The sequence below is a fragment of the Neopelma chrysocephalum genome, unplaced genomic scaffold (assembly GCF_003984885.1).
Source record: "Neopelma chrysocephalum unplaced genomic scaffold, ASM398488v2 Primary Assembly neopelma1_62, whole genome shotgun sequence".
In the NCBI taxonomy this organism is placed as follows: domain Eukaryota; kingdom Metazoa; phylum Chordata; class Aves; order Passeriformes; family Pipridae; genus Neopelma; species Neopelma chrysocephalum.
This window is the reverse complement of record NW_020897719.1, coordinates 9,734,739-9,755,742: the sequence shown is the minus strand read 5'-3', so window position 1 is coordinate 9,755,742 and position 21,004 is coordinate 9,734,739. Positions and strand designations below refer to the sequence as shown.

At 41.3% G+C, this 21,004-nt stretch overlaps 2 protein-coding genes across 2 annotated transcripts in view; one reads left to right on the top strand and one right to left on the bottom strand.

Annotated features, from left to right (window-relative positions):
- LOC113966955 (ankyrin repeat domain-containing protein 26-like) overlaps positions 1–6,798 on the top strand; it is a 54,574-nt gene extending 47,776 nt beyond the window's left edge. The window contains 2 exon segments of the mRNA XM_027682138.1: positions 4,215–4,260; positions 5,298–6,798. Coding sequence (XP_027537939.1) covers positions 4,215–4,260; positions 5,298–5,419 — 168 coding nt within the window. The 3' untranslated portion in view covers positions 5,420–6,798.
- An 8,579-nt stretch (positions 6,799–15,377) lies between these two features.
- Positions 15,378–20,022, bottom strand: LSM8 (LSM8 homolog, U6 small nuclear RNA associated). Its single transcript, XM_027682260.1, has 4 exons — positions 19,917–20,022; positions 18,932–18,972; positions 17,565–17,692; positions 15,378–15,624 (listed from the first exon to the last, which is right to left on the bottom strand). The coding sequence occupies exons 1-4, from the start codon at positions 19,945–19,947 to the stop codon at positions 15,534–15,536; spliced, it is 291 nt and encodes a 96-aa protein (XP_027538061.1). The 5' UTR covers positions 19,948–20,022; the 3' UTR covers positions 15,378–15,533.
- Between the last annotated feature and the right edge of the window lie 982 nt (positions 20,023–21,004).

The window sequence follows — 21,004 nt, the reverse complement described above, 5'->3', positions numbered from 1 at the left end:
ATCCCTCCCAGAATGCAGAGCATTATACCAGGAGACATGGAAACCACACGCCAGTAGTTGTAATCAGTGGGACAGCCATGTAGCATGGGATTGAGGCATGGCCCAGCTTCTCTGTTGAGTTAGTGTGTTTAGTTGTTGGATGAATGTGAGAAGCATTTGTTCACTTTGAAGTCCATCTCAGTTCACTGGTCCCCCCACCTCCATTGGAAAGAACCCTTTTCAACAAGGTGTCCGCATACAGCACCTGGTTGAAGAGAAAAACACCAAGAAGATGAAAAGGGGCCAAGCAGCGTAGGTAATGCGTAGCAGCGGCAGTTACAGAGAGGAACTTTTCTGTACTGCTGTGAACACATTTTTGAGGGCAGAGGCGTGGACGGGCATTACAGAACGAACTCGTGAGGTAATTAGTGCTGTACCATCTGCAGGGACTATTCTGCAGGCAAGCACTAGAAAGGAAGCAAACTTCAGGGACCCAATGCAAAAGGAAAAAAAGGAGAAGACCAGGAGGGGCAGGGAGCACGGAACAAGTGAGGGAAAGAAAGGATAGAGAGATGGCAGCAAGATGTTAAAAGAAGGAAAAGGCAAAGGAGGAAACCATTCCTGTTCGAGGAAAAAAGCTGCCCTAGTTGAAAAGAAAAGGGTTGACAGCTGTGTCTTTTTTGAAAAAGAACAGGAAAACAGACAGTGAAGGAAAGGACAGTGGGAGTACCCAGTGCTTCCTAAAACTGAATTACAGCAACAGCCTTCAGCTAGTCCTTTCCACTGTGATTTTCCAGAAGAAAGCTCTGGGCATCTCAAAGTATTGTCAGTATCAAGACAGATACGTGCATTGCTTTCCTGGATTCCCTGAAGGATGTTACAGAAATTAAATATTTCTACAGGTTATTTCATGGCTCATTGTTTTATCCAGTGGCTAATCTATGCAGATGTGTAGTTCAAATCGCTATATAGGCTGCTTCAATGCTTTGCAACAAATGCTTCCAGATCTACTTGTGGAAAACAGTTGAGCTGATTCCAAGAAAAGAATGCACTAGATCTGAGAATGGTGATACTGTTCTCACTCAGCGTCCTGACTGCCATAGCACCCATACAGTTTGTTTTCAGGCCATGTGTGTCTCACAGCCTTGAGCGTACTCTCAAGGAAGTTGATGAACAACTACATATGACATTTCCCCCCCCTTCAATGACTGATGTCTGGAGGGGGTTTGTTTCTTAATTTGGGGGCTTTCTTCAATCCCAACCTGACCTTCCCTTTCTGGGTCAAAAACAGAAGGAACTGTTAGTGGTCTGTGTACCAGAATTTGGGAACTGCGGCCTTAGTCCACAGTCCAAGGCAAGGAATGCCTGCTGCAAGTGTTGCAAGAAGATTTTTGGACTGGAGGCCTGTTGTTACATTTAAGAACCATCAAGCTTAAATCCTAACAGCTGTGCCAAAGGCTGGGGAAAATGAATGTGGTTGTCTTAACACAGAGAAGAATAGTGAACTCTGCTGGCTGCAGCCAGTGTGAATTGATGAAACCAGTTTCCCTACAAAACATGAGAAAGGGAATGTCTGCTTCCTATTCTCTCTCTCAATTTCTATTCTTTTTCTAGTTCCGTTTTCCACCTGCCCTCTTGTATTTTAGTGGTCCTTGTATTGCTAGCTTTTTTGCTTGCCTTGTGTACGTGTAGGCCATGTTTCTTATTTCTCACTGAAGACCTTTGAACTTCAGGCTGGTTTTCTTTCTTCTTCAGCTCCTTAATCAAAATCTTCTCTTTCTTCTCTTTGCAGCCAGATACGTGACAAGGTTTGTAGCCAGTACTGTTTAACCTTGGGTGGTACTGGAAATGTTTTGTCTATTTATGCTGTTAGGTTCTGATTAAAACTTACTGATGCATTCACCTTTGCCTGAAGCTGGAAATGTTTTGAACTTGTTAGTTTCTCTGAGAGAGAGAGTGACTGCTGCTGAGTACTTTTGAGCTTTCTGTGTTTGTAATGTTATGGCCTCTGTGGTAGTTCACCCTCCATAAGATGACACTGGATGCTTGGATTTCATCTGTTATAATGGAACTTCTTTAAACTAGAAGAGTAGGCTCTTTACCCTCCTTGCCTGTTCTGCTATTCAGAAAGTTCTGGATAGTACCAGCAGTCATATCTGGAGTACCAGTACTGCTCTGAAGTTGAGTTCCTAGACTCTGAGTATCATCTCATGGAGTCTTACAGGATCCAACTTACTCTGTGCTCAAGAAGCTCCTGTGGGTAAGTAGTAAGTCAGCACCGCTTCCTGAAGCACAGTTATTGAGATGGTGACTGCTGCAAGGGAACCCAGTATGGTACTGGCTGAAGAGCTGTGCAGTGAGAAGTGCCTGCTCAGGAGGTTTGGGCTCATCAGCTGTGATGCCTTCTCCAGAGGAGCAGGAGAACAATGCAGACACATTATAGTCCTCAAAGCTGTATTTTCATTCAAAGGCCTCTTTGTTCCCTTTTCAGAAATCCATGTGTTGGCTTTACTTCCACCCATTTCTCTTTCCTCAGGTGGGGATGAGAAGTACAGAAAGGTTAATCAAATATATAAGAGTCAAAGAAGAGCTTTTTCTTCTCTTGATTCATCCACATATGTTGCAGAGGGTCCTGTGGAGCTTCTGGTCATTCTGAGGGCTTCATAAACCAGGGAAAGTGGTTTCTTCTAACTCCTCCAGTACTACTGCTTTACTTTGGATTAGTCCTGGGTTTAGGTCATCTTTTGGTCTAGGCATGAGTGTTCCTGCTTTTTTCTGTTACCTATGTCTCATTTCATGTGCTGGGGGGGGGAGTGCCTTTTACCCAGGATTTTGCTGTTGCTTGAACCTGCTTGAGAAAAATTAGAGGTTTGGGGATTTGGGGGGGGAGGGCCTTTTCCATTGTTCTTTCAACTCTGTGCTCCCCTCTTCTGTCTGCAAAGGCAAAGGCTATTCCAATGAAGTACCACTGGGTGGTGGTTCTCCTGTAGGAGAACCAAATGAACAACAACAAAAAAATCCTTGTGGTAAACTGAAAGTTCCTCTATTTTGATTTTTCCCATCCCTCTTCTTCTGTTACTTGGCACCACCGAGGAGATTTTCGCTCCATTTTCTTTACTCCCCCCACCAGGTCATTAGTATGCCCAGAGAACATCCCCCCAAGCTCTCTCAGCTCTCTCAGTCACAGCTCTCTCAGCCTCTCAACATAGCTCATGTGGTCCACAGCCTTCAGCATCTTCATGGCCATTGTAGGCCTGGAAGCTGCATGGTATCTATTTTGGAATTCACTTCTGTGTGTCACAGACTTGACAGAAACAATGTAGGAGTCACAAGTATCATCAAATGTGAACGGCAGCATAGAGCGCCTGGTCTATGACTCTTCCAAAGATCTGATTTCTTCTTAGGAAGACTTTGAAATGAGAATGATTAGTGAGAATAACTTAGTTATCCCCTAGAATAGCCACCTTCTAGGGGAGACAGGATTAAGTGCTCCTGTCCAGTGATCTGGGCTGACTTTGGTTGCATAATAAAACACGCTTGCTATGAGGAAGCTGTAGCTTTTGGGTTTTTTTCTTAGTACACATTTTGCAAAATAAAAATGGTGTCTCTATATTTTTATATATGGGTGTCATGGTATTTGCAGTAACAATAAAGAAAAATCTTGGCCTGACCTGTAGGAGCTCTTTCCATTTTCCATCTTAAGATGGAGAAAAGAAGAATACTGGCACATGCTTTTTCCTATACAATGATATATGTCGACCCTGCAGCAGCTGCTGTTGCACCTCTTCCCTTTGGAAGCTTCAGAAGCCAGCGTCAACTGAAATGCTCCCTGTGGATGGCACTTGTGCATATCTCAGCATTTAGCTGACGGTATGCACATGTATTGGATGATCGACTTTAGCTATACCCTCGTTGCAATAACTCCACTGTGCTTTCTCGATATTTTTCAGTTGCCCAGTTATAATCCAGGTAGTGAGTTACAGCTTGTTTTGCACTACCATTACCATTCATGGCTCAGCAATGAGAATGCTACAGCCTGGCTGACTAAGAGTTTCTCTTCACTAAAAATCAACCCCCCAACCAAGATCTCTCTATTTGGAATGATATTTTTAGGTTTTATCACATCTGTGGAGGTTAAGAATGTTTTAGGAGTTTTAATGGTCATATTTTGGTAATAGTACCAAAACTCTGTATTAACTCTAAATCCTAACTCTGCATGTTCTGTTTAATTCTAGGTGCGACAGGAACTGGATGAAAAAATCACTAGAGAACTTCAACAAGGTAATGTGTCATTATGTTAGAAGGGTTTTTAAGGAAAAAGGTGACTATTTCTAGCTCTTGACAGCTCTCGAGCCATTTTTTTCAAGTTCCTGTGATAAGTAGGTTTTTTGGGGTTTTTTCTGCTAGTCTTCCAGTTGAGACTTGAATGTGAAAACTTGCTGCTTACCAAAATGTTGCGTACAATGTTATGCAGTTGCCTGGAAAAACCTAAGCGCAAAGAAACCCTTGGCTTAAGCTGAAGTTGCCCTTCACTAGAGTTGATCTGAAGCACAAACAGCAAAGCAGCCACGAGATAAGATTTTTATAAGCTTCAGCCATCACTTCCCCTCCCATGTACACCGATGGCATTCAGCACTAAACCGTACCATACCCGTTCTTTGCTGTTGGTTCCTGATTTTTGCTATGATTCTGTGATTCATGGCTTATCTTGGTAGCTTAGGTGGTGCAGTCTTTTTTGGAATAAGCAAGAAGATCAGTGACAAAAGATAATCTGTCTTTAGGAAAAGATTATTCAGTACGTTTTCAGCAAATATCAGTTCAGTGCTTACCATACGTAGCATAAAACGTGCTGTAGAATTTAAAGCCAGGTGTCCAAAGAGGAAATGCACCTGTTCCATGGTAATTTGTTCCTCCAGAGTTACTGCTTTGCAGTGCCTGGTGCTGTGTACGAGTAGTGTGCCAATAAATCACTGGTTTGGACATAAAAGGAAAGCAAAGACTTTGAAGAGGGTTGAAGAGGTCTACAGGGGGCTAAGTTTAGCACAGGAGTCATTTGTGGATTGCCTGAAGATGTTCAGTGTGTAGCATCCGGAATGTCTTCCACTTGCTTTAGAAATGCTATTGATGGATAAGCAATTGTGGAAAAAATGGGTTTCTTCCTTTGCACCTAGCCCTTCCGTTGTTATGTTCCCTTGGAAATTTTAAAGTCTCTGTCTGGATTGCAGTCTCTCATGTTGCCTGTCATGTTCTTGTCATGCCTTATTTTGCCACATCTGCTGTAAAAGTAACACCAGGAATCTTGTGTCTTTTCTCTCCAGCTACTGCTGAACTTGAAAGGGGATCTGCTGGATCTTCAAAAAATCTTCATGTGGACCAGGATCCCCTTTGCAGAGCAATAGAGGAATACCGTGATGTTTTAACCAAAAATTACCTGATTTGAATGAAATGCTACGAAAGGCTCTCAAAATCATTTGGTTTTCGTAGTGCATCTGTGGTTTCCCATCCCCAGGTTCAGATGTGAAAACGTTTCTTGCAGTCGGAATATAAACTCATAAACTCTATTAAATGGATGTCAAGCACATTGCACTTACCTGTTGGTTTATTGATGCATAGCTGGTTTCTTTTGCACTCACAATAAGAACCACATCCATTTTTTTCTGACTAGCAGATTGACTAATCTTGACTCTTGAGGTCGACAAAATCATCAAATTTGTTTCTTATGGTCAATGCATTAGCATTTGCTTTGTTCTGTTAAATCATTTTAGTCAATGTGTTTGGAATGTTTCCAGTGTTATTTTAATGTTTAGGACATTATTTGATGTGCTTTCACCCTGCTGCTTCAGTCCTGATGCAGTGTATATTTCTGCTGATAAAGTTTTACAGGTGTTCAAGCTGTAGAAAAGGGCACTTTACATTGTCATCACTTTATGCTATGTAGGTTTAAAATGACTGATTATGTAGTAGTACCAAGAGTTGTTATATGGTCTTTTTGGTTTGTTTGTTTTGTATCACGGAATGGGTGAGTTTGGAAGGGACCTCTGGAGGTCATCAGGTCCAGCCCCCCTGCTGAAGGAGGATCACCTAGAGGCAGTTGCCCACATCTGAGTTGGCTTTTGAATACTTCCAAGAAGGGAGACTCCAGAGGCTCCATGGGCAGCCCCTGTGATAGAGCTCAGTCACAGACACAGTACACTTGAATACCATGAAAGGCAATGGGCACAAACTCAGTACCTTTTCACACTATTGATGTTGATTTCTGTATTAAAAATTGCTGCAGTTTCAGACATTTGCAGCTCTTGCATCAAAACCTGTGGTGCACCCAAAACATTTCTAATCAGAGGGAAAAAAAATGAATGTTAATGCATCAACTTTTAAGTTTCCTCAGTACTCTCCAGAACTTCTGTGATAGGATAGGCAGTCTTTTTGTTGCTGCTAACAGCTGATGATACAGTGTCTGTAGCCCAGCTATCAGCCCAGATGTGGTGGGACATTGTGTCAACCATACAACCACACTTATTTCAGGGAACTACAAGTTGTTAATGAAGATCTGAGTAATCATTTCCCATCCTGAAAAGTCACCAGCAATCAGAAGAGTATAGAACAAAGTCCCAGTTCTGGAAAAGTAAGAATGATTGTACTGAGATGAAGAAGACTGGAAAAATTTGGGGGGTTTACTGACTAATTCAAGGATTTAACAGTCAGGGAGGAAAGAATTAAATGCTGCTGTGACACTCTTCCTTTTTATATGAATACATTTTTGTGAAGCTTATACACTGTGTATAATTCAACTTGATATTTAATAAACTTTGCAATCTAGGACATCTTTGTTTTATTGTTCCCCTTCTTGACATTGCTTTACACCCCTTCTCTGCTCATAGACCTCTCCAGAGCTCTCCTCTGCTTCCTTCAGCTCTGCTCACAGCTGCATCTTCAGCCTGTCCCAGAGGCCAGGCAAATGTGTCCCCTTTCTCCGTGAAGGCTTGAAGCAGAGTCATGTTAAGATCATGGCCTGCAGGTGAGCTATTGCTACTAATCAGCTGCCAGACTCTTTCCTGTATTTAGAGACATCCTCTTTGTGGTCTGGGGAGAAGGTAGTGGGTGAGCTTCTGGTAGCCATAAAATACAGGCAAATCCCAGTTTGTAGCCCTCAAAGATAAAAGGGAAGTTTCTTCAGCCTGCTTGCAGTACATTGTAGCATCCCTCCCCTGAGAAAGCTGGTGCAGAACCTCTGGGCCTTCACTTTGTGTTGTCATTGGGACAAACTGGGACAAGATGTGTTTGAAAGTTTCTTCCTGCCCTGCTGTGTGCTGCCCACTGGCCGGTGGAGCAGCAGAGCAGAAATTCACTGTTGGCATCTGGCAAAGCAGCAGGTGACAGCAGTTACGGGGGGGGGCGGGAGAGGCTAAAGAGAAATCTAGTCCATTCCTTCATTTGGAAATCCATCTCCAGTGTCACAGCAAGGACACTTGATGATCTCAGAGAAGCCAGGGCAGTCAGGGAAGCCTCCTGAGGCCTGGAAGCCAGGAAATACCTGTCTGGTCTTCAAGAAGGGCAAGAGAGAGGAGCTGGGGAACTACAGGCCAGTCAGCCTCGTCTCACTGCCTGGGAAGCTGATGGAGCACATTCTCCTGGAAGCATTTCTGAAGATATTAGGGACAAAATGGTGATGGGGAGGAGTTGGCATGGGTTTGTAAAGGGGAAAATGCCAATCTGGTAGCCTTCTACCATTATGTGAGTAATTCTATGGACAGAGGGAGAGTAGTGCGTGTTTCTTTCCTTTAGCACGGCTTTCTCTGGCTTGCACCATAACAGTCAAGTTTAGGTTTTGGGATTTCCTGATCTCTTTCCAAAGAGAAAGCAACCATGTCTCCTAATTTCCTTCCTTGCTAAGGTATGTTAGAAACTCAGGTCAGTATTGTGGGAGGATTACTAGATTTTGTAATTTGATTGTACAGAATATACAATTCTGTTTTAGAAAATTTCATTATACCAGTTGTTTTTTTACTCAAGAGCAAATGATGTAATAAGTAATCTGGGTTTTCCAGTCTTCAGAATGCTGCACTGAATTGTGGCCGCAAAACATGATTAGTGTTTCGTTGTTATAGCCAGAGTAGTGTCTTGACCAACTGTTCAAGACGGCTGTTTGAGTAGTGCTACTGTAGTCCTTGCATGTCCACCTAGTAAGCTTTGACCTCCGAAATATCCAGAGACCTGCTTATAGTTCACTGCTGAACTGCAGCTCTAATTGCATCATTGATGCTTTGCAGAGGAAATATAACTCTGGTGTCCTGTCAGCATACTGACCAACTTTGTCCTGTTTTCATCTTCCCTTTACATTCAAGGCACCTCTCACCACCCTTATTGGGATATAGAGATAATAATCTAATTAATAATCTGTTAATTGAAACCAAACAAGCTACAAGATCTATTTGCCCCAAAAGCCAATAGTAAATGCTTCTTTACTGCGGCTCTTGGTGAGCCAGCCCATCAAAGGAGGCAATTGTCCCACTCTGCTCTGCACTGGTGCAGCCTCACCTTGAATATTGTGTGCAGTTTTGGGCACCACAATATAAGAAAGATATTAAGCTCTTACAGAGTGTCCAAAGGAGGGCAGTGAACATGGTGAAGGGCCTGGAAGGGAAACTGTATGAGGAGCAGCTGAGGTGACTTGGTCTGTTCAGCCTGTAGAAGGGGAGACCGAAGGGAGACCTCACTGCAATCTTCAACATCCTCATGAGGGGAAGCACAGGAGCAGTGATCTCTTCACTCTCGTAACCAGTGACAGGATTCGAGGAAATGACACAAAGCTGAGACAGGGGAAGGTTAGGTTGGATATCAGGAAAAGGTTTTTCACTCAGAGGGTAGTTGGGCACTGGAGCAGGCTCCCTGGGGAAGTGGTCACAGCACCAAGCCTGACAGACTTCAAGAAGTGTCTGGACAACGCTCTCAGGCACATGGTGTGATTCTTGGGGTTTCATGCGGAGGGCCAAGAGTACTTGATGTTCCTCATGGGTCCCATCCAACTCAGTATATTCTTTGATTCTATGATTTATTGACTGCTGGACAAAGCAAACTGAAAGCCAGTGTTAACATCTAGCATAACAATAAAGGAAAGTCTGGTCAATTCATTAACTTCAAAAATGATATGTTTGTTTTCTTGTTCAGTAGTGAAAAATGTATTTTTAAAAATGTGTGGCTGATTCTTGGTGCTCAGTGAAAACAGTTGCTACCACATTACATGACAATAGATAGGGTCACTATCCTAAGCTTAAGCAGTACTTTAGCTGAGGTTACTGTAATAGCTGACCATTCTACTACTTACTAGCAGTATGAATTATTAATCATTAATTATTACTATTAACTTAATCACTGCTATAAGCACAACAAGGACAGTGAATTACATAGGCAAGCAGCACAGTCCATGCTTTATTCAGGATAATTTGGACTGTGTACTAATAGGGCCTTATGAGTACAGCTGTGTGTTGCAAATGACAAGGACAATGTAATGGAGCTCTAGGCATCTTTGTAAACAAAAAACTGCCTCCTTCATATTTATAAACACTTGTGATACCTATGTCAACAGTGCTGCCAGTCACCTTGCCGATGAATTGTTGATTGCTATAGCCTTAGAGAAAAGTCACTTTTTTATCCCCAGTTGCATTACCAAAATCCTGTGCATACAACTACATTCCCTGTTTCAAGAATGAGAAGACAGTTAATATCCAACTCAAATGCTCCTCCTGAATGGCTTTTCATGAAAGAGGATCATGCTTACATATTTTTAGCACATCAAGGCAAAAGTAACACAGTACAAAGCGAACAGTTCTTTCACAGCATCTATGTAGCCACAGCAGAAATTATTTACCAAGGAATTCTGAATGATACAAGCACATTTCATCTCCCTTTTCCACACAATTTTTCAGAGCAACCTAATCAACAACATGCCTTTGTATCTACTACTAATAAACTCAAATTGTTTTATGATGTCCTCTAATTTTCAAGAGTTGCAGGGCTGTATCCTGGGAATGCACCAATATTTTGAAGAAGCTGGGCTTTAAAACATGGTTAGTTTCTTGGTATCCACAATGGAGCTGAGCCTTCTTCCATCAAAAAAAGTACATATTTAGGGTGGGGTTATGTTTACCCATTTGTTTTGGGATGAAGAAAAAGTTACTTTAAACATGGGCTGAATTTAATCTGCTGTCCATAAATGATTGTATTACTTTCCGACTTTATTCCTAAACAAAATCCTGCACCTGCATTTTGCCCTCTAGACCTAAGTCACCGTGAGAAAAATCAGCTTTCATTTTGAACATGGAAGACAAGATGTGTAGATGTTCTAGGCATTCACTCAGGAGCAAACAGATAAAAATATGTACCAGAAGTGCATGGAAAAGAGATGGCTCAGTGGCTTTTGCCACTTATGTGGTAAACTTCTTTATGTCTAGATTATCTTCACTGATAAAGCCTTTCTTGGTGCTGTAGTAGGACCTTTGTCATCTGAGAAGTTTCTTGCTTCGTTAAGTTACTAAGGCTCAGGTGGTCCATGGCAGAGAACATGGAAGCTTCAGTACTTTCATAAATAATGCTCAGCTGCTTTAAGGCCCAAGATGATGAAGGGCATTGCTCAGGGCACACTTGTGTTGAAGTGTAGCATTAGCAGTAAGGTAACCTGCCCCTTTTAGCTAAGGGCAATTCTGCTGGCATTGACAATGATGTTGAAACTCAGAAAAAGCATAATTAGAACCAAACTCAAAACTACTTGCACATACAGTGTGGTTGTAAAGCATTGTAAATGTCTTTTTCACGAATGAAATTAATACATACAAACATACTAATGCTTGTCTTTCTTACTGCTTTCTGTACTGGCTGGACTTCCATAAAATGGTGGAATCAGAAGTTAGAGCATAAAACTCAAAATTACTTGATGGATGTTACAAACAATGCAAGAAGTTAAAGTAGGCTCTAGACAAATCAGGGAGCCGTCCCCTTCACCCACATAACAATCATCACTTAAATGATAACAATCACTAACTCTGTTCCATTTCTCATCAGAGACTGTTTCCACTTGGATCCTAACAATTTTAATTAAATGTGAGCTGATGACTTTTCATGGAAGCAATCTTGTAAATCAAAAGTGCAATTCCAGAGAGTGATCCTACCCTATTATAGTTACAAAAAAGAATCTAAGCCTATCTTTTCCAAGTCCTTGAGCCATATGCACTTCCTAGATTTCAGCTGGACTTATGCCTGACTCTTGTATCCAGGATGAGTTAGGACAACCCAGAGAAGAAACATGGCAAAAAGCAAGAAGGCTGTTTCCGTTAAACATTAATGAGCACACACTTTCATGGATTTCGCACTTGCAATTTAATCATAGAAATCATTCTGCACGGTTCTACTTCTAATGATGTGATTGTTAGGAGAAAGGCTGGCCCCAGTCCTATTGACTGTTTACATCCGAATGTGCTCTGTTCTTTAAATCTATTTCCAAACTAACTGTGGTTCTATTGTGTGATATTTCCTCTGCAGCATCACGCATTTTCAGTCAGCATCAGCTCCTTAGCCATAATCACTTCCTGCCTTGGCTTCTGTTCAGTCCAGTAACTCACTGCAAAACAGAGCGGTCTGAATGTATGAAATGGTATAAATGCAGCGGTATTTAGGTGGCAGTTGGCAAGAAATGGTTTGATTAATTGGAAATGCTATAAACTGAGTTTGAGATGGCTATAGATAGCAAGGGGGGTTATTGCTACATGTTTTTCCTGGTCTCTTGCATGCATGTTGCTTTGAATACAATTTTGACAATCTATCCCCTGTATCCAAGGACACTACATCACCTACATGTTCGTCAATGCTGATGCTGCAGATCCCAGCCATACACCACCAGCAGTTCTGACCAGGCTGCAGAAACATCACAGCATTCATCTGCATACAGGTTTCCATCTGCATCATAAGCAGACTTGAAGTCTGAAATTACACAAGTGAGACTTCCCAAATATTTAAGCACAAAAATACAAAGCAAGAACCGTAATGAAAAAGTAGCATTTTAGGATAGGAAGCTTCCATATGCCTTAAAATATTTCCGTGAATGTTTTCTCACACATTCTCAGTATTTCTCATGAGTGATGTGCACAGATATAACATCTGTATCTGTGTTAAAGGGAATTTTACAACAATGACCACTGCTGTAAAGCCCAACTTTGTTCATATTCAACAGGTTTCTATCCTGCTTATTTCTATTTTTTATGGATTATGCTACTTAAAATCCAGTTTCTTTTATTTCTCCACCTGAACACTTTTCACTCCTGTTTCTATGCAGAGCACTGTAATCACCACTGCTGACTTCAACACTAAATTAAAAATACAATAAATCTAGAGTACAAAACAACAAGAAGATTTCAGGACAACCATTAAAGATGTTTCAGTGGACAAAACCAGTACATGCACATGTTCTTACACTCCATAAAGTAATGAACACCTTTTATCTAAAATTGCAAGTAGCAGGAAAGAAGTTGAGCATTGAGTGAAATTTTTTGGCATTCAGTGGCACTGATGGTTACTGATTTAAGGTTGAAAAGCAGCAGCACGTTGTTCTACGCAAGTTTGAGTTCCTGGAACGTGCTGCAAGGCTCCAGGAAGGAAGATATTACCGTGCAGATAAGGTCTTGCTTTTAGTGCTAGTAAGGAGTTCTTGGCAAAAGTCTGAATGCTATTGTGTTTTTGGCTTTGATTTCCACCTGCGTCAGTGGAGTTTTTATTTTCTTCAAGGAAAATGCTGCTGATGTAAGAAATATCACCATTTCTGCCATTAGGGTAAAAATTACTGTAAAAAAAAGGCCCCTGAAAGGGACCCTAAGACAAAACAGAGCACACTGAAAGAGCCTATCAGGAACAGGATTTCCAGGACAAACATCTGACTCTTTACTATCTTCTGTCATATGTTTTTTTTGCTACGTCTGGTACAAGTTTTCCCTCTCTCATCTCAAGGTTTGATCTATGACCTTCTGGCACATCTGGATTTCACTGTTGTTTGTCTGTGAAGTATGGTACTTGAAGTATGCCTTATTACTTGAGCAACAGAGAAGCTAAAACTAATTGATATGACACAGCTTTTCTGGATCTTTACTGCAACTGAAGAACTTTTCCACTTTGAAAAAAAAATCCACAGACTTATTTTCATTATTCTAAGAATAAACTGCAGTTTACCCAACTGTAAAGCAGAAATAAGAACCCAATTATTAAAAATTAGTAGGGTTGTTTACACAGGTGCCAAAATGTATCATAGACCAAATATAATTAGCAAGCATAAATCATCTTGTGTTTCATAGGCATGACTCACATTCGTAGTTCCCCCGCTGTCAAGATGCGTACAGAGGCTTCACACATGCTGAGCTTCCACTCTACTCTTCCTCTTCCTCTTCCCTTGCTGGGGACTAACATTCTCTAGCTTTCTTTTTCAGAATTACTAATACTAGGCCATCACTCTTATGTCCACTTTCTGGTTTCAATCCCACTAATTTTTCCTACTTTGATTCATTTATGAAAATAATGACATAAAAAAGTTACTCTCATTGGTGACCTGTTTTCCAGCTTGGACGGTGCTACACGCTTGATTAAATGAAATACTGAAATAATGAAAATACTCTGGTTATAACTCAACTTCCTGCATGAAATACTGTTTTATTGAGTGTTTCTCTGAACCATATACTTACAGGGACCCAGTTAGCCCCCACAGATTAAAGACCCTGTAAGTTCACAAGGCTTTAATTGCATGTTATAATTTTAAAAAGCATATCAAGTTCTATATTTGATTTCAATAAACCCCTTCTGACTATGTCTGCTGGCCTTGATCCCTTCACCAGTATGTCCAGAAGAGGCTTTGGTCAAATCCAGACCAAAACCAATGGCATCAAATTGAAGGAAATGTTGGAGCAGAAATTGAAACAAAACGTGAACATAAGCCAAAAATCACAACTCTGAAAAACTTTACATTGCTGGCTAATATCAGCATTTCAGTTGCAAAAGGGCTTTTTTGTTGAGTGTTTAATGAAACTGATTGATTCTTTTGATTTAACTAATTATAGCCATATTCTACTGACTTCCGGTAATCAGAGAAAACCCCCGATTTGCCTGATTTGATGTCTCCTCAGCAATTCCCTGCAGAAATGTGGACAGAAGACTACAACACATTACTAGATCACAAGATGGATAAATACGAAAAAAGGTTAGCAGGGCTTCACATGCTTCATCAAGAAGAATCTCAGAAAACAAGCTGGAAGCTACAAGAACTGAGAGACAGATTTTATGAAGAACAAATATTTTCAGTTCAATGTATTTGGTTTCCAACGAACTTGCAATGAAAAGTACCGAATCCCACTTAATATTAAAATCAGTATAAACTCCTCAAACTTGCACATTAAATTTTTTTTTTTGACAGCACATTTTTAGAGGGAAAAAAATATTAGGCCCATTGGCACACTCAAGGACACAGAAAACAGCTTTGTTCAATAGTACCGACTTCCTCTTGCTGCCACCATACCGGCATTTCTGCTGGGTAGTCAATAGTATGTGGCCTAAAACATGCTACACTGCACAGAGCTTGTCCCACTTAATTTGGCTGTTGCTGGTGTATGAGAGGCCTGCATGTGATCGTGATTACATGGGACCCTTATATTCAATATTGCAGCAAGTTTTGTTGAAAATAAATAACTTACCTACCAAAAGTACTCCAGTGTGTTCTAAACTACACTCTAAGATAATGGTTAGACATTAGCAAACACACAATTCTCCTTCTGTAGATCTTACCCACATTTTGAGCAACATGACAGCTGCTGAAAGGTGAAGACAGAGAATGAGTTGATCTCATTCTCTTAATGGGCTTCAAATAAATGTATGTATTTGTTTAAAGTTTTGTGCTCCTGCTCAAAAGTCGTTCTTTCTCCAATTTAATGTCTGCAAGGATTAAGGCATTAAGAACTCCTGTACCTCCAGTATAGTCTTGGGGACTAGAGAACAATCTCTGATAAACAACAAAAAATGTATTATATGAATAAGCCATTAATTTGACTGTGAAAGCTTTCAACATTCTTTCTTTCTACACTAAACACACACACACACACACACACACACAAAACCAATCACAAGGAACAGTTTTCTACTTATAGCCAGAACTACACTTAGAGATGCTTAAACTGACTATTACACATCTACCTCCACATAATCCTGGGTTAACAGGACAGAGCTTGGTTTAACTTTAGGAGTGAGATGTTATTTTAAGAACAAGGTATATTTACACAGTATCAGGACCATCACTGATACCGATTGTTTTTACCAGCATGCATTTCCCAGTGACTCATGCAGCATAAAAACCCAAAGGAAACCCAATGAAAGTATCCTTAGTAAAATGCAGAAACTTTAATTTACATGCAAAACTACAACATATTCATAATAAAAAATTGGTGTCTAAACAAATTAAACACAATTTGTAAAAACTGTCCACGTTGTTAAATAGGTCTGTACAACCAAAGATTTACAAAGTCCCTGTGCATTTTTCAGTGCACAACTGAGTTTAGGGGTTCTGCTCGAATATTGCCCAAGTCAAGAGCTGAATCCGTCTCTTCATCAATTTCACCAATGACAGCACTACAATAAAAAAAAGAGGTTATTATTTCTTAATCACATACTTCTAAAACAGAAGCTGCCTTTTTCCTTTTAACAACCCTTATTTGTTGTTAATCATATTGACTTTTTCTGACTGATGCTGCATGTTCCCTGCAAGCATCTAGTGATGCACACTGGAATGTCTGGAAGCACTTTATATTATGACCGCTTCTTCCCTTTTATTTTCCAATACCTTCCCTATTTTATGAGAGTCGCCTATTTTGAAGTTACTGTTACTTAGCCGTTGATTCTTTTTACTTCTTCCTATAAGAATATTAAATTTCAGTATGTTAAGAGTTGCAAGAATACCAAATTATTCCTTGTAATGAGTATGTTTCCAAGTTTGTTAAGTTTGCAAAAAAATTAGAATAAATTCTATAAAAGAATATTTTGAGTATACTTGAGTAATGTGGCCGTCTGGTATGATGAAAGAGTAAAGCAGTAAACAATTATTTGGCTTTTTATACACATTTATAGTATGTGAATGAAAAGTTACTGGTAGAGTAGCATGCTTAGTCCTACCTTTGCACATGTGTCAATTTACTTTTTCTTAAAAGCTTAAGTCAAATGTGATGAAAGCATTCCAAAATGTCTCAACGATGTTACATAAATGCACCTACATATAATTTTAACTCTTGACATTTCTTTGTACAGAAATATCCATTAGAATTAGAAGATGAAAACTCCTATCCAGGCTGACGTGTTGCTCACTGCAACATACTCTTTTTCTAGTTGTGATTAAAAAAGAATATTATTTTTTGCCATCAGTTTCAGAATGCTGCTGCAAAAGTAATCTTCCTAGCAGGCCCACTTACCAGGCTTTCTTTCCACTTCTCTTGTAACCCTCCCATGTGTTGGGCACATCAGCTACTTTTCTCTGCATTCATTGAGCTTTTACTCTCATTTTTTAAGTGTATTTTACATCAAGTATCAACTCATACATTTGACCTGTCACTACATCAGCTTCAACAGTTGTTACACTGTCAAGCCAGAACCTTCATGCATTTTCCAGATCATGACGTGGTCTCTGTGAACACCTCTTCTAAATAAAAGCTGTTGAAAGTCGACTTTGTACACCAGATTGCTGACTTTTTGCACACAAGTTTTATCTCATATTTAAGCCATTATTCTATTTTTTCCTTCATCAAGCATCATTAACTGGAAAAAAGAACATCTACACAATGCCTACACTCCAAAGAGGAACATGCTGAACTTTGTACTGACCCTTCCTAGATTGCTAATCAGAATGTGCTGGTTAATTCACAGCTCAGTAAATACAGACTAAGGAGATCACAGAATCATAGAAAGGCTTGGGCTGGAAGGGGCCTTAAAGATCATGTAGTTTCAACACCCCCACCCCCTGCCAAGGGTAGGGATGTGACCCACTAGATCAGAGCTCCATCCAACCTGGCATTGACCACTTCCAGAGATGAGGCATCCACAACTTCTCTGGGTAACCTGTTCCTGTGTCTCAGCACCTTCTGAGTAAAGAATTTCTTTCTAACATCTAATCTCAATCTCTCCTCTCTCAGTTTAAAACCACACTTAACATTACAATGCAATCACTTCTGTAACGTAAATGTAGATGATTGCTATTTAATACACAATCAGAGTCATACAGGTCTGAAAAGACCCATAAGATCAACCCATATTGCCAAGCCTACCACTAAACCCAGACCCTAAGTGCCACTTTTACACATTTTTAAATATCTCCAGGGATGGTGACTCAGACACTTCCTTGGTTGCCTCAGCTTTGACAATACTTTGACAGTACAGTGCTACACACAGATACAAAGGTGCAAGGTGTCTGGGGCTATCAAGATTTATACAGATAATATACATATATATATATACACGAACACATGCACACATACATACTAAGTTCATATGAACAGATTTAAACAAGGACATGCTATACTTACACGTTATCACCTCTTACAATGTATAATCCCAGCACTACTTGCTCAACTCCTTGTGAAGAACTGAACACTCGTTCATGGCTTTCATCCAAAATCAAGTTAATGGTCTGATCAAAACCTTTAAGTGTTCCCTGAAAACAACATACAAAAATAAAGCACTCCAGTTAACTCTTAAATTTATCAGCTTTGCTCTCAAAGATATCTTAAACAAGGTAGCAAAACTGAGGTACTAGAGAATAGATATTCTATTTAGGTTTTATTGTTTGGCTTAAACACAAATAGCTAAAGAAAGTAATTTTCAAAGCAATAATCAATTTAAGAAAAGTACACATTTATTACTGAGTGTTCATGCTGAAAGCTAAAATAGTCTTTAGTATTAAAAGAAGTAAAGTTTCCCTTGTATCAGTGACGGTCCTCTACAAACATAATTTTACTGTTTTTAAACTGTTTTAGTCTTCCTTGTATGGATGTTTCCAGAAATCAAATATTTAACTAAAACAAAGAACAGAAAAATTGGATTCTTGTGGTCAACAATATTGAAACCATTCCAAATAAGCAATTTTAAGTGGTATCTCTGAAGTAAATTATCTTGTGTTTAGTAAATTATCATGCTAATATTCATTTATATCATCTAACCACATAGCAATGAGTCATGTATACCAACTCCATTCAAATCTTTTTTGTACAAAGTATCTTGTAGCACAACACAAAGTTTATCAGACTAACTTCAGCCACACAGATTTGGTGAAGCCAGTAGTTTTTCTGTTTTTCCAGAGGCTGCATGAAGCTAAGTACAGAAAGAAAGATACAATCCTCATGCAACAATCACACTGTTAGGTTACACTCAAAACACATACGCAAAAAGGTGGGGGGGGCGGAAGTGATGCAAGAAAAAAACTTCAAAACACAGAAGCAATAAACCCAAAATATTATACAGTCTAATATATAAGTTGGCCAATCCTCAGGTTTTCAGGCATAAACAGCAATTATCCAGCAATTCTCCAGCCAATACTTATAACCACATGGAAGAAATGGTTCTACCATGAAAGCTGAAAGGCTTACAGAACAAAGAGGACATTTTAGATGAAAACCAAATTACTGAACAGAAATGCGTTTTCTTGTGCATTTCCACAGAAAAATTAATTTGACAAAAAAGTCAAAGCATGTGTATGCAGAAATTTATCAATGGACAAAGCTGACATGCAAGAATCAGTAAGCATTTACAACATTTTTTTTAAGCCTTATTATTCTGTACTCTATGATTTAAAGGAGTGAATATGTCAGTGAGAATATCCTAACACAGCTTCTTTATTGCCATAATGGAAAGTCTTTATGGGGGAAAATAAAATGTTAAAAAATACAAGTCTTACCACAATCATTCTTCCATCAGAAGTAATTACTGCAACAGTACCTGGTAGCTCATTAAGGAAATGTTTAATGATATCTGAAATAAAACTATTACGATTTTCTGACACATTCATATGTAATATAGGTTTTAAGAGCCATTAGGAGCCAGAAAAGCCTATCAGCATTTTTTTAAAGCAGCATGGTTAATAGCAGCAATTGACAACATAGGATTTTTATGAAAATCTCCTTTAAAGTTTCACTTCACCTAACCATGGACAATAATACACAAACATGGACACCATTAAAAGAAAAATAAAGATCTGAGTTCACCTCTCTTCCCATTACTAACTGCATTGCCTCAAAATTGCAAAAACATAAACAGTTTTATAAACACTTTAAGTCCTTAAAAAACTGCTCTGCAGGGGTGGTCCCGGGCCTAGCATTCTCCATCTCCATAATATCTCATTATCCCAATTTGGTGACCACATATCCATCATCCTGAATAATTCCGGGTTACTATCTTATTGTTTGGGAATAAAACTGAAAATGCCCATGGGTTACAAGAAGCACAAAAAAACAGCACGAAAAGCGTTCCAAGAACCCCAAGTCCCGGGTTTTGAACAAGTGATGCAAAGCTGGTAACTAAAGGCGCGTTAGGAGCTCTTAAGGGGGGCAGGCCCACTGCGAATCTCGCTCTTCACCACGGATCGTGCAACGCTGCGCTCTGCAACACTGGGTGCTGTTGGGGGACCCTGTTCTCCGAGTGACCTCCTGTAACCTCCGCTCTGCCTGCCAAGCCGATCTCTCTTATGGAGAAACTGACACCCCCAGCCGGGAAGGGCCCAAGCAACACAACCGTGCTGCCGCCACCAGCCCCGCCCTCAGGGCCCCGCGCCGCCAGGCTCCCCTTCCGTCCCGTCCCGTCCCGTCCCGTCCCGCCCCCGCGGCCGCGCAGGAGCGGGAGGCCGGGCGAGCGGGTCCCCCCCGTCCGTGCCCCGCGGCAGATACGGTTGATGTAGTTCTCCAGCGCGGAAGTCATGGCGGCGGCCCGCACGCGGCTCAGCCCCGCGCGCCCCTACGGCGCGCGACGCTGACGCAGGAGCCGGCGCGCAGGCGCACAGCCCAGTGGCCGGGCGGGGGCGGGCACGGGGACAGCGGGCGCGCATGCGCAGACAAGCAGGAGGTGGTCAGGCGACGCGGGCGGGTGGTACCACGGGGTGGTTGGCGAGAGGGGCGGGGGGGTTATCGCGCCCCCTCTGCGGCACATGGCACCGCCCGCGGGGCGACCCTCTGACCCCTCACACAGCCCTGACAGCCCCGCCGGCCCCTCACACAGCCCTGCAGGCACTGCGGAGGGGCTTGGCCGGGGAGCGGTGGTTTGGCGTGGAGCGGGAGGGCTGTTTTCCTGCCCAGTCGAGGGCCTCGCTGCCTGGGTGTAGCGTTTGTGGTCGCCGACTCATTGTCCACATGGAGACCAGTGACGAGTGGTGTCCCTCAGGGGTCGGTACTGGGCTCAACACTGTTCAGCATCTTTGTTGGCGACGTGGACAGCGGGATAAAGTGCACTCTCGGCAAATTTGCTGGTGACACCAAGCTGTGTGGTGCAGTTGACATGCTGGTAGGAGGGGATGCCATCCAGAGGGACCTGGATAGGCTTGAGAGGTGGGGCCATGTGAACCTCATGAAGTTCAATAAGACCATATGCAAGGTCCTGCACTTGGGTCAGGGCAATCCCAGACATACCAACAGGCTGGGCAGAGAAGTGAGACAAGCTTTGCAGAGAAAGACTTGGGAGTGATTATAACCCTACAGGTGATGGTTGATGAAAACTCAGCATGAGCCAGCGGTTTGCGCTCGCAGCCCAGAAAGCCAGTCCAGTCCTGGGCTGCATCAAAAGCAGCGTGGCCAGCAGGTCAAAGGAGGTGATTCTCCCCTCTACTCTACTCTGAGGAGACCCTACCTGGAGCACGGCATCCAGCTCTAGGGCCTCCAAGATAAGGAGGACATGGAACTGTTGAGGCAAGTCTAGAGGAGGGCCATGAAGTTGATAAGAGGACTGGAGTATCTCCTCTGTAAAAGCAGGCTGAGAAAGCTGG